The sequence below is a fragment of the Tenrec ecaudatus genome, chromosome 4, assembly GCF_050624435.1.
Source record: "Tenrec ecaudatus isolate mTenEca1 chromosome 4, mTenEca1.hap1, whole genome shotgun sequence".
In the NCBI taxonomy this organism is placed as follows: Eukaryota; Metazoa; Chordata; class Mammalia; order Afrosoricida; family Tenrecidae; genus Tenrec; species Tenrec ecaudatus.
The window spans coordinates 156,906,590-156,920,457 of record NC_134533.1 but is presented as its reverse complement, the minus strand read 5'-3'; the positions used below and the strand labels follow the sequence as shown (position 1 = coordinate 156,920,457).

The window sequence follows — 13,868 nt, the reverse complement described above, 5'->3', positions numbered from 1 at the left end:
GCATACTTACGGGACAGGGCCAGTAATGGTCTCTCGAAAGGCCACTTTAGGCTTTCCTGTGACACAGGGGCAGCCATATTCTCTCTCCATCCTCTAAGACAAGAAGGGGGACGGAGGGGTGGAGGAAGGTAAGTCAATGTTGCTAATAAAGACGCAGAACGGACAAAATCTTAATTTCTATACCCACCCTTCTCTATTCTAAGGCAGAATAAGCTGATTGCATATGCTGAACTGACATTTACCAGGACTTAACCAACCTTTTCTGCATGAACAATATAAATTAACACTATACTTAAATTTAAAAATTCAAAGTATCTTAAATACCTCAGGTACAGCTAACTATGGCAAGCTACAAATCATGTAAGTATCTTCTACGGATTAACACATAATTAAACGATGTACACTAAAATTTACAGATTTTCTTATAGTTTCTAATTTAAATGGATTCATTAACACTGACTGCATCTATCTGTTCACTAAAACTTGCCCGTTTCATTATTATTAAAGATTTACTGGAAAACTACGTGAATTTATTGCCAGAGCTTTTCTATCTCGACTCCAAACATACTTTAAAATCTTAAGTCATATAGCTTGTTTCTGTTTGTATTTGTATTCATACACAAAACTTGCTGGAAAAATATAGGCCCGGCCCACTCTCTGGGTGGAATGATTTCGGGTTCTGTCTTGGGAGAGTGCGGCGAGCGAGAAACGGGAACGGAGCGGGAGCTGGTGGCATCCTCAATGTTTTAAAAATAAAAAAGGTCTAAAATTCAAAAATGAATTGTGACAAATGGCACTGAAGGTCCTACACCATATACCAGCCAGCGGGACAGTAAACAAGATGGAGAACTGGCAAGTTTCGCTCTGAATAAGGCACGGACGGCAATGAACTGGATTCAGCTTGGCTCCCTGGAGGGTCTTACCTGAGCATAGATCTCCAGGTGTAGCTCCCCCATCCCGGAGACGATGGTCTCCCTGCTCTCCGTGTCAAAGTGGACTCTGAAGGTTGGGTCCTCCCGTGTAAATCGGCCAATGCCTTTTGAGAACTTCTCTAGATCATTCTTTAAAAACATATGTTAAGCAATTAAAACTTTTAAAGCGCTTTACTGAATTAAACTTAAATACACCAGCAGTTAAACAATAAATAAAGAACCAGCACAGAGGGCCTGGGTGTGTGCACCCTTTCGCGGGCTCCACCAATGTGGACCCCACGCAGCCCAGAGAACAGCCAGTATCCACTAGGATCAATTCTTCCCAAACCAAGACAGACCACAAGAGCTCCCTGTCCTAAGACACGGACACAACCTGCCCACCTGTGGGTGAAGGGAAAGTGAAACGTGTGAGTGAACATTTTAGAGATGCTATACAGGCAGTCAAAGGAATGTGCGTGACTGCTAGGATGCTACTGAAAATTCAAGCTCAGGAGTTCGACCCACAGTCAGGGAAATGTGACACTGAGACATCTCCCTTTGAAAAACAATCTAGTTGGATGTGGGATGATGCATCCTCATTCCACATAAAGACATGTCCAAATGTGGGAGAAAGAAAAATGGCCCTCCACAGTGGTTCTGCAGGGTGTTGAGTCTTGTCCCTTGCCGCCAGCCCCCCACACACACGCACACTGCCTCCACCAAATGATGTGCTAATGTTCTAACCTTGGAATCTACGAGCAAGCCCTAGTCCAATACGGAAACAGAGCAAGCACTAGTCCAATACGGATGTGAGGGCGATCTGGCTGCGACATCTGTGACCCCACTGATCTGGCTGGCTGGGCAGGTGCCCCCTTCCTCCCTCACCGCTCCATGTGCGTCCCTTCCGAAGCTGCACGCTCAGTTGAAGAGGACGACCTTCCCAAATAGAAGGAAAACCGTCCTTCGGTCAAGGGTATATGAGTGGCTGTGCTCCCCTGCTAGAACCTCCAAACAAGTCTCAAGAAGAAGAGAGAGAAGAGCCATTTGAAGGCAGAGGCTGAGATGACAGCAATGCTACCACAAACTAAGCCACACGTAGCAACAGCAGAAGCCGGAGACTAACAGGGGGCTATCCTGCAGCCTTCATGGAAAGTGGACCTCTCCTCTCCAGAACTGAGAGACACTTCTATTGTTTTAAGCCATGGAGCTTGTGGTGCTTTGTTAAGAAGGCCTTAGGAAACTAATACCAGACCCACTTAAAGCATGAACAATGCTAAGATACCAAAAACCCTTTTGAATATCAATGCATTTGATTCTCTATTACTATGAGCTACCAAGAGTTTATCTCGTATCTCAAGCTCAGAGAGAACCCCAAAGGCTCACTGCCATCGAGTTGATGCGACTCACCACAAGCCTTACAGCACAGGGCAGAACTGGGCCTGGAAGCAGCGAGCCCCGTCCTCCTGCGGTGCGGCTGGTAGCTTTGAACTGCTGGCCTTACCGTGGATTGTAGCCCAACACATAACCACCATGCCTCACGGCTCCTATTCTATGACATTCACGCTCCTTATTTGAGAATGAAGAGATGGAATACTGTTAACTTCTAATCTCACGTGCTTCTGGGAGGGAAAAGTAAACAACTTCAGACAGCGCTTGCAACAACAGATGTGAGATTCACCTTTCCTTACAGTTTAGAAGACACAGCGTTTTAATATTGTTCTTGCTACCTCAACATTTCTACCCAGAGAAGGCAAAAGAAAAAAATTTTTAAACACACAGAAAGGTCTGGAAACTCCCGCACTATCCCTGAAGACAAACCAGATGCATACGCAAATGTGGTGAAGAAAGCTGATGATGTCTGGTTATCAAAAGATGTAGCGTCTGGGGTTTTAAAGGTTGAAGTTAAATAAGCGGCCATCTAGCTGAGAAGCAACAAGCCCACATGGAAGAAGAACACCAGTCTGTGTGATCATGAGGTGTCATCAGGACCAGGTATCAGAAGACCCCAAACAAACAACAACAAAAAAACATGTTGAGAATGAGAGGGGGCTGATGGAGAGACCCCAAACACATCTGCAGACAATGGGACATCCCCTCACAGAAAGGTCACAAGGAAGGGATGAGTCACTGAAGAAATACATAATATTCCTCTGGTTCCTTGAGGCTTCCTCAATCCCCACTATCATGACCGCCCAGCCCTGCCTTTTACTTCAGACTAAACCGGAGCATGTACACAGGTAGACAGGAGCTCAGGACACACGGAATCCAGTTCAGATAAACTCCTCGGGAACAGAAATGGGAGTAACGATACCAGACAGGTAGGGGGAAAGTGAGGAGAAGAGAGGAGGAAAGGGGAACAGATCGAAATGATTGACACATAACCACAAACACACACCCATCCAGGGGGAGGAGCATCAGAAACCATGGGGGGAGACAGAGGTCAGTGTAAGATATGAAAATAATAATTTATAATTTATAAAGGGGTCATCACAAGGGTGGGAGGGGGAGAGGGAAAAAAGAGGAGCTGATACCAACGGCTCAAATAGAAAGTAAATGTTAAGAAAATAACTTCACAACTTATGTACAAATGTGCTTGACACAATAGATATGTGGATTGTTATAAGCGCTCACAATAAAATGATCTTAAAAAAAAAAGGTGTCTGGGGGGAAAAATCTCAAGATCCCTGAAGAGGGATGAAGTAGCAACTGTCCGTGAACTGAACCGACGCGCTGCTGTAAGAAGTCCTGGTGGCATGAAGGGTTAGCAGTGGGCGGCTAACCGCAGGGTCAGCGAGTCAATCCTCCCCGAGACAAAGAGGAGGCGGTCTGCCTCCTGGAGATTTACAGCACAGGCCCCCAACTTAATGGGCCTACCACCCCCTTGTTCAAAAGAAGAACTGCCCAGTGCCCAGGGATAGCCCACAATCCAGGATTCAGCTGCAAGTGTCTGCTCTTGCAGACCTCCCAAGTGGCATCACCCACTTGGGGAAACAAGGACTTGCAGCCTCAGAAACCCAACATCATTGTGTAGGCATCAACACAAGTGCAGCAAGTTTTGTTTTGTGTCTTTTTGAACAATAATGTATCCAGATGACAATAAATCAAAATGTGTTTTGAAATGATAGCTCCCAGCTAACAGTGGCTGAAAAATGTTCCCTCAATGCATGAATCAACTAATTTCAATATATCACCTTAACATAATTGTTATGTGTGTCAACACAACTAAAGAACAAACAATTACAGCTCAGTATCAGGACTAATTCAAATGGCAAGTTATGTGAATCCAGAACCTACCTATGGTTTTCAGCTTTGTAAAATACTCCATTGAAAATAATTATATTTTAAAAGGAGAAAAGAACAGCCTTGTTTATGGGCTGTGTATTTTCAACCAAACATTTATTTCATAATTATCACAAACTCCGTAGACTTATCGATACCCACGACGGAAGTTAGTATCCTTCCTGTAGGACACTGTCTGTAATTTAAGACAGTGTCTTTTCTTCCCGACTTCTTGACCATTTGGATCCACAAGTTACAAAAGCCACTTTGATATTATAAAGAGGTAAAAAGCAGAGTCTGGCAAATAGTTTAATGCCATTAATTTCTTCAAATACTTTGAGGCATCATTACTAGCCCAGGTAAACTCCAAAAGGCGATCTCACCATCAACAGAGGAAACAGATGCCATTAGGTTGCTAATCTTCACGAGACACCATGTACCCTGAAGAGGCGAAAGAGAACCCAAGTGTTCGTTGTGCTGAACCAAGCTACACATCAGACTCCTACCTTGTTGGAGGGCTTCATTGCTATTGAAATGACAGGGTCGGGAACATGAATAGACTCCTAAAATATTTTTTAAAAGAAAAGAGAAGAATTCAAATACAAAAGTCTGTAGGTTAGGGGCGGACTAATTTCGTAAGTTACTTAAAGTCAAACACAGCCAAGATTTAAGCAGGTCAATATGCATCATGCTCATTTTGTATTAAATACACAGGTGCCCACTTACATGATCTCTTTAAAATATATGTGTGTATATATATTTATATATAAGTTACATAATCTGTTTTAATTTGAGAATTAAGAGTGAAGGGGTGGAGTTTAGCCTGTCAATCAGGTTGCAGTTTGATGACCTCATTTGTAGGCACTGAGGATAAAAAACTCGATGGAGGTGAGACACTGGCTCACTCCCTACAACACATGCTTGCTGACAAGACACATGGAGCTACGCTAGCGCCCTGGAGCTGAAGGAACCACTTGGGGACCCCTGCCAGTGTTAAGATGCCTCTACTACCACTGGATCCACCAGACTTTCCACCCACTGGCCTGTGATCTTCCTGCTTTTGGCATTATTGCATGTGTTTCCTGAGTCTGAAGAGTAATATATAGATTGGTCTCAGACATATGGATTAATGTTGGACCTATGGACTTGATCTGGACTGGGCTGGGATGTTTTTCTCAATATTTCAATTGCTCTTGTATATAAAGCTTTCTTATACACACAAGTGTCTATGAATTTGTTTCTCCAGTCTACTCAGATTAACACAATATATCTATATTATATTATATATACACCACATATGATATATATAATTTATCTATTCATTTACTTTAAGGTCCTTAAATTTACCAATACTGTCCATTTATAATAACTAAAATGAATCCAAATGCTGACTATAGAATTCTTCTAGGCTAATGGTTACATTTTCTGCTGCAATGATGTGCTTTATTTACTCAAAATATACTATGCGCACTGGTTAAAGCAACAGAGAAGGCACTAGATTCTTTTACACAGGAGGACACCTCGGTGAGTCATCACAGCTCTGAGAGGCGGTGCTGTCCCCGTGTTAAGAAGATGCAGTCACTTGGCCAGTGGCCAGCCGTTGGTACAGGGCAGAGAGGAGTCCAACGCAGAGCATTACGAGCTTCAGGAAGTCCACGAAAGAAGTCTCCTATCTTTTCACTGCATTGTCCCAGGACCTTTGCAAGTGCCTTCTTTACTTGAGCACTTCCCACCACCTCAGTCCGCTTACTGAGAACACCCGATTTAGAAAAGGCCTTTCAAGAACACTCTTAGAAACATTTCCTTCCCTTAACTCCAAACATATCCAACACAGCTCTCTGTGGACCTTCTATCAGCATGGACAATAACCGATACTGCAGATTTCATATTAAAAAATTAACTGTACAATGGCAGCTTCATCAGGGGCTACGGAACGATTACTTAACTCAACTGTGGGAGCTGGACCAGCTGTTCTGTAAAAGCCCCAGGGCAGACCCTCAAGTGCAAATGACCTCTCCCTAACTTTCCATTTCTGTTCACACTCTCAGAATTTAGGTCCTGGTAGAAGAGCATCCCAAAGGGGAAGCAGGTAAAGGAGCTTCACAGGCAGGCTTTTCCCCTGGGGATCAGTTCAATGATGAACAGGGGCCTCCAACTGCCAGAGGGGAAGGAAAGGTCACAGCTATGGAATGCCCGGTGGAGCACATGGGAACACTAAGACACGGGGTCAGCCCCAGTGGAGTACATGGGAACAATGAGACACGGGGTCAGCCCAGTGGAGCACATGGAGCACTCTGAGACATGGGGCCGGCCCCGGTGGAGCACACGGGAGCGCTCTGAGACACGGGGTCGGCCCCAGTGGAGCACATGGGAGCACTCTTTGAGACCTGGGGTCGGCCCCGGTGGAGCACACGGGAGCACTCTGAGACATGGGGTCGGCTCCATTGGAGCACATGGACACACTGAGACACGGGGGTCGGCCCTGGTGGAGCACATGGGAACACTCTGAGACACGGGGTTGGCCCCGATGGAGCACACGGGAGCGCTCTGAGACATGGGGGTCGGCCCCGATGGAGCACATGGGAGCACTCTGAGACACAGGAGTCAGCAGGAGTCAGAACCCACTAGAGGGCAACCGGCTGCTGTTGGCGCTGGCGTTGGGGAGGGCGGGCAGGACTTCTGCTTTGTTTCCCGAGTCTGGACTACAAGCTGCACCGCTCGAGGTGAGGGGCGGGTGCATGCAGGGACTGCCAGTAACAAGGCGGTAGCACCGTCCTTTGGGCTGCGAGCAGGCCTGACAGCGGGAGGCTGACCTTGGGGTGGAGTAGTCAGAGGTGCATGTGAAGATCCTCCCTCCGCACTGAACCTTGGAGGACTGTGGAATGACCTCACTACAACACCAGGCACATTCGCTTACACAGAGCATGTAGCTAAATGACATTCAAAAAGCCACAGCTGGTCTGTATGTGATGTCTGTGGCAATCGGCAACTCCTGCAGTTGCTTTTCTAAAGTACTAAACACACTACATAAAAAGCAGACTCCTGAAATTCAAACGAGGAACAGCTTGACACCGACTGACTTACCATGGAAAGGCCAGTATTGTCTTTGTTTGTGAATGTGTCTCCACTTGCACAATCAATGCCAAACAGTGCACAGATGTCTCCCGCATACACTTCCTCGACGTCCTCAGGAAAGAAAGACCGCCAGCAAGACACAAGCACAGGACACAAATCAAGACAGGGAAACCAACTCATCATCGCACAGTTAACGCCAATAATAAGCCAGGTCAACACGCATCTTACTACACAGGATCCACTGTGAACTCTCAGCTCAGCAGGCCAGATTGACTATGTGTGAGAAACTCACGGAACCCGCGGTGCTCTCAACAGTCTTGTGGCTCTCAAGTGGTTGCTATGGAAGCCTGTGATGTTTATGGCACGGCGGTCAAGAGACTGAAATGTCTACAGGGACATCCACGGAAGAAATGCAAAGGAAGCTTGGAAAACAAAAGCAGGAGAACAGAGTCCCCTGTACCTAAAATCATCTTAATTCTCCACAGATGCAGTTAAGGAAACACAGGAAACCCAAGAACAAAGTGCTGGCGCCTCTCAGCTTCCTAGATGTTGTCCTTTTATAATGACCAAAAACAACAAGACCCTCTACCCCAGCAGTTCACTTACAGCATCTGCGGCGAGGCTATGAGGGGTGCGTGTGGGTGCGTGTGTGTGCGAGCACGTGGGTATAATGGTGGCACAGCTGTACACCTTGATCTCTGCCCCAAGAAACCACTATGACAACTCCTGATCCCTCTACCCTGTCTCCTGCTGCCCTTCTCACAAAACAGCAATGCGGTCCAATTTTGAAAATGTTGCTCCTATCTTCCAGCCGGGACAAGTTACGGCCACCAGGAGTGTGAATGTCCTAAGACTTTTCACAGACGGATGCACTTCCCCGGGAGTGCAGACCGAGGCTAGAAGAGGGCCGGAGAGGGCACCACCAGCCACCTCCCTCAGATCCTCACTGAGGCCGAGGCCAAAGGCTTCAGCCAATTAAAAATGTAAAGCCATAAGCCAAGGGCTCAAACTTGGGTATGGATTCTGGACCTCAGGGGGTTCTGCAATAGGAATAAAAGCTTTAAGCTCACCCATAGTATTCAGGCCTGCCATCTTCCAAATTCATGGAACAAGCAGATGCACTGAATTATACGGAAAACGAAGTGTGAATGTATAACTCACACTTACCTTCAATAAGTGAATTTCCACTACCTAAAAACCTACTATGTGCTACCAGCTCCTGAACAAGGTGTGAATCTCGTGCTCTGAGTCGGAAGGAATGTCCCTTCTCCTTCAGCTGGGTGCTTGAGGACATCTACCTACCTCACAACACCAGGCTGAAATAGGTTCACAAACAGCTGCTCGGTTAGCTCATAGGAAAACGTAGCTCAGCGCAGCCTCAGTATAAGAAGGAAGAAGCCAGGAGAACACAAGCTGAAGTACCAGACTCCAGCAAGAGGCCGGGCGGCTGCACTCGCGTGGGGAAGTCTCACTGGCACAGCAGGAGCCCGGCGGCGGACTTACCTCCATCAGGTCGGCGTGCATGCGAACCAGCCGCTGCACCCGCACTTTCTTTCTTGTCCTCGTGTTATAGATGGTGTCACCCTTCTTCAGCTCCCCCTGGTAATTACGAACGTACGTCAACTGCCCAAATCGACCTGCCTGGAAAGAACAGAAAAGCGCAGGAGTCAAAATTTAGAGGAAAACCGCAAAACTATTTCCAAACATCCCTCCAAGTTGCGGAAGTTCACCATATATGTGTGAGTTTTACTCACAAACAACGTTTAGTAATAAGACAAAAAATTTAAATTTGATATAATTATTAGGATAACAAAACTATCATTTGAAAAATGTTAGCACACCTGCACATCTAAAATAACTTGGTAACTGTGTGAAACAAGACTAACATAAGAGTTCTAATAAGTGACCGGATCGGAAATGAGTAACCAAGGGCCATGTCTTCTAAAATACCAACACTAGCAAATGAGATGTGGAAATATTGAAAGATGCCACATCCTCTCATATGATTTTATAGGGCTATCACAACAGCAATCAAAATCCCAACAGAACTTTCAACACTTATAGCAACTTTAAAATTCATGTAGGAGAATAAAACAGAAAGAATAGAAATCACATCTATGTTTATTGCAGCAAGTCCATAATGGCAAAAACAGGGAAACGACCAAAAACCCCAATTATGGAGGCACGCATAACCAAGTTCTGGTGTACTCCTACAGGGGAATAGCATGTGTCCATAAAGACTATGACAACTTTCTTAAGCACTGCAAGGACAAAACTAGAAAACATGCGCAACAAACTTAATCTACCTTACAAAGATACATATTTAATAACACCATTAATTACAAGGAAAAACAAAGAAAAAGAAATGTCATCTATCCACCAAAAGACAAGATGACTTAGACAATGTTGGACCACCTCATCAGACCCGATTGGAAAACACTCATTAGGGTCAGCAGACAGACCTGGAACTATCTATCGTTTGGTTTTCTCTCATCCTATGTCTGTCTAGATAAGATAGGCAGGACACACAATCCCAAGGAGAAAACAATGGACTTGCAGTCCAGGAGGGATATGGGAGAGGAAGGGGCAGGGAAGGGGAGCAGGGAGCCAACAAACTCAGGGATGAGGGAACAATAGAGGCCAATGTATATTTACATGTAAATTATCAGACAGACTTTGGACCTCTATTCACGGCCTCCCTAAACACAAGAACACTTTGTTCTAATAGCCTGGCACTCTTTGATACTCACCTTTACAACGTGACCACTGAAGACAAAATAGGTGCATAAGCAAATGTGGTGAAGAAGGTAGGTGGTGCCCAGCTATCAAAAGATAAACTGTCTGGGGTCTTAAAGGCTTGAAGTTAAACAAGCAGCCATCTAGCAGGGAAGCAAATGAGCCCACATGGAAGAAGCAAACCAGTCTGTATGATCATGCGGATCAGGTATCAGGTAACAAAAGATCCAAAACAAACAATTATATCGATGTGAATGAGAAAGGTTGAAGTGGAGCCCCAAAGCCCATCTTCAGACAACTGGACACCCCCCCAGAGAAGGGTTACTAGGAAGGGACAATTCAATCAGGTGCACTATAGCATCAATGAAACACACATCATTCCTCTAGTTCCTGAATGCTTCCTCCCCACCACGAACATGACCCAGTTTTACCTCACAAATCCCGCTAGGCTGGAGAACACACATTGGTACAGATAGGAGCTCTCGACACATGGAATTCAGGACAGATAAACCCCTCAGAAACAGTAGTGGGAGTAGTGATATTATGACAGTAAGGGAAGGTGAGGGTGGGGAGAAAGGGAGAACCCATCGCAAGGTTAGATATACTGCCCACCCCGTAGGGGGACGAAAAACAGAAATGTGGGTGAAGGGAGACAATGGACAGTGGAAGACAAATAATAACAATAATATATAAATTATCAAGGATTCAAGAAGGTGGGGGAGGGAAGGGAAAAAAGAGGAGCTGATACCGAAGGCTCAAGTACAAAGATGATGTTTTGGAAATGTTGATGGCAACATATGTACAAGTGTGCTTACAACTGAATGATGGATTGTTGTAAGATTTGGAAGAGTCCCAATAAAATGATTTCAAAAATAAGAGAAAGCTCGGGAAAGTCGTGGGAAGAGGGAGAGGTGATGGCCAGATTATTGAGGAGGGAAGGAGGGATGAGGGGTGGGGTGAGAAAAGAACCATAACTATGGAGGTTTTAACAGGATATTGTGGTTGATTTCATCTCTTGAGATGGGTTGTATAAACATATACAGTGTGTTTCTTTAAAAGAAAAACCCTCTAGATTCAGGTGCATAAGCAAATGTGGCGAAGAAAGTGAATGGTGCCTGGCTATCAAAAGATGTAGTGCCTGGGGTCTTAAAAGCTTGAAGATAAACAAGTGGCCATCTAGCTGAGAAGCAACAAAGCCCACATGGAAGAAGCACACCAGCCTATGCGATCATGAGGTGTCAAAGGGATTAGGTATCAGGCATCAAAGAACAAAAAAATCACATATCATTGTGAATGAGGGGGAGTACAGAGTGGGGTCCATAGCCCATCAGTTGGCAACTGGACATCCCCTTACTGAAGGGTCGTGGGAAGGAGACAAGCCAGTCAGGGTGCAGAGTAGCAATGATGAGACATATAACATTCTTCTAGCTCCTAAATGCTTCCTCCCCCCACTATCATGATCCCAATTCTACCTTACAAATCCGGCTAGACTAGAGCATGTACATGGGTACAAACAGGAATTGAAAACACAGGGAATCCAGGACAGATGATCCCTTCAGGACCACTGGTGAGTGGTGATACCGGGAGGGTAGAAGTAGGGTGGGTTGGAAAGGGGAAACCGATTACAGGGATCTGCATATAACCTCCTCCTTCGGGGACAGAAAACAGAAAAGTGGGTGAGGGGAGATGTTGGACAGTGTAAGATATGACAAAATAATAATTTATAAATTATGAAGGGTCCAAGAGGGAGGGGGGAGCAGGGGCGGAGGGGAGAAAATGAGGAGCTGATTCCAGGGGGTTACGTGGAGAGCAAATGTTTTGAGAATGATGAGGGCAACAAATGTACAAATGTGATTTATACAACTGATGTATGGACTGTGATGAGTTGTATGAGCCCCCAATAAAAAGATTAACAAAAAGAAAAGGAGTCCTCAGTGCTAAAGTTTATCTTCAACAAACAAACAAAAGAATAGAAATTACTAAAAATCTACGGTTATGAATGAAACTAACCCACTGATTTAAGAATATATTAAATACTCCCAAATTTTAAAACTATAAAACAAAGACAGCATAGGCTGAACAACTCACAGAGTAAGTTTTAATACCTAAAACATAAAATATATTAGCCAAGAGAAAATAACAGAGATATCACAAATCAATGGAAAAGTACAGACTAACTAAATAAAATCGATAACTGGACAAATGCCATTTCTATTTGGAAACAGAAAAGATATATTTAGATCCATCAAAATAAATTCCAGTGGACTAATGATTTTTTAATAGAGAAAAAGGAGAAGCAAAGGTAAATGTTTATCATAGAGAATTTGTATGGCTAAAAATGAATGACAAAGCCAAAAAAGAAATATACTTGGATATATACAGAGCCAATCACAAAAGAAATACCGCATATACTCACGTGTAAGCTGAGTTTTTCAGCACAGAAATACCGTATATACTCATGTGTAAGCCGAGTTTTTCTGTGCTGAAAAACTGGGGTTCGGCTGATACACGGGTCAGTGGTGCCCCAGTGGTAACATCTTGCTGGGGCCCCCCTGAGGTAACGGGAGGAGTGCCCATTTATCTCATAGGTGATTGCCGTTTCTCCACTGTTCATTCAAAGCCCCGCTGACACTGCAGGGCTTTGAATGCTTGTTTACTCACATCTAACCAATCAGAGCCGTCCTATGACGTGAATCTTTGAATAAGCCTTTTAAAGACCGTGTGAGAAGGATCTGGCATGAATGGATGTCATCTGGTCAAGTCCAACTAACAAAAGGAGGAAATCTCATGAAGCCTGACATAGAGTTAATAGCAAAGTGGGTTCGAGATGCACGGGAAGACATTCCAGAAGACATGGTGCGACGTGCCTTCCAGAAATGTAGCATTAGTAATGCTATGGATGGCAGTGAAGACTGCGCTTTGTATGAAAATGACAGCAGTGATGGTGATGACGGCGATCTCAGTGAGGACAGCATCTATGATGACCTCACACCAGCTGATGCTCTGCACTGGGATACGGATGATGATGAGGAATCCAGTTTTGAAGGATTTTAACTCTTTACATTTTAGCTTGATTGCTGACTGAGCTCAAGGAATAGTACTCTTAAGGTATCATTGTTTTTGTTGAACCTATTTTCTACCTTACTGTGCTGCTTCGCTATTAAATGACTTGTTGTCCTATTATTTATGTTTTTATTTAAAATAAATATTTAAATACATTACCCCACTGATGTCTCAATTTTTAGTAATTTTATTTTCATTTGTTTTGATTATTGAAACTCACCAACAGCTTCTGCATTTTCTACCCTAGGCTTATACTCTAGTCAATCAGTTTTTCTGGTTCCCCAGGTAATAAATAAGTGGGTTGGCTTATATTTGAGTATATACGGTATATTTGTACACAGACTGAGTCTGACAAGCACAGATATGTCACACCTGGCCATCAGAGACACTCTAACCCCAAAACATATCAGTGAGACCAGGCACATATGTTGGGGGGCTTGGGGGGAGGACATACTGATTTAACAGATTTATAAGCAGCGCAGACAGGACATCATTCTCAGCTTGAGGAGATCATGTTTACGTCTCCGTGCACTTGGTGATGATGTGTTTCCGGGCTCAAGAGGCACAACTCACTGAAGAAAGTGCTGCTGACTTCAGGCCCTGAGCACCTACAGTCTTCTTGGCAAGGGCTGATACAACATCTACCCTGACCTGGTGACACTGACTTTTGCTTAATATTTGCTTTATCACTTATGAGATTTAAAAATGTGCCTCTCCCCTGGGAGCTCAGTGGATCCCCTCCTGTTCTAGACTACCTGCACTAATGGCCTATTCAAAGTGGGAACGAGGGGCAGGTGTCTAAGC

General features: G+C 44.6%; 1 protein-coding gene across 1 annotated transcript in view; it reads right to left on the bottom strand.

Moving 5' to 3' along the window:
- GFM1 (G elongation factor mitochondrial 1) overlaps positions 1–13,868 on the bottom strand; it is a 51,187-nt gene that overhangs the window by 20,923 nt on the left and 16,396 nt on the right. The window contains exons 9-13 of the mRNA XM_075546968.1: positions 8,769–8,906; positions 7,275–7,376; positions 4,697–4,753; positions 924–1,061; positions 11–93 (exon numbers count right to left, since the gene is read on the bottom strand). Of these exons, the coding sequence (XP_075403083.1) occupies positions 11–93; positions 924–1,061; positions 4,697–4,753; positions 7,275–7,376; positions 8,769–8,906 (518 nt within the window). The remainder of the gene's footprint in view (positions 1–10; positions 94–923; positions 1,062–4,696; positions 4,754–7,274; positions 7,377–8,768; positions 8,907–13,868) is intronic.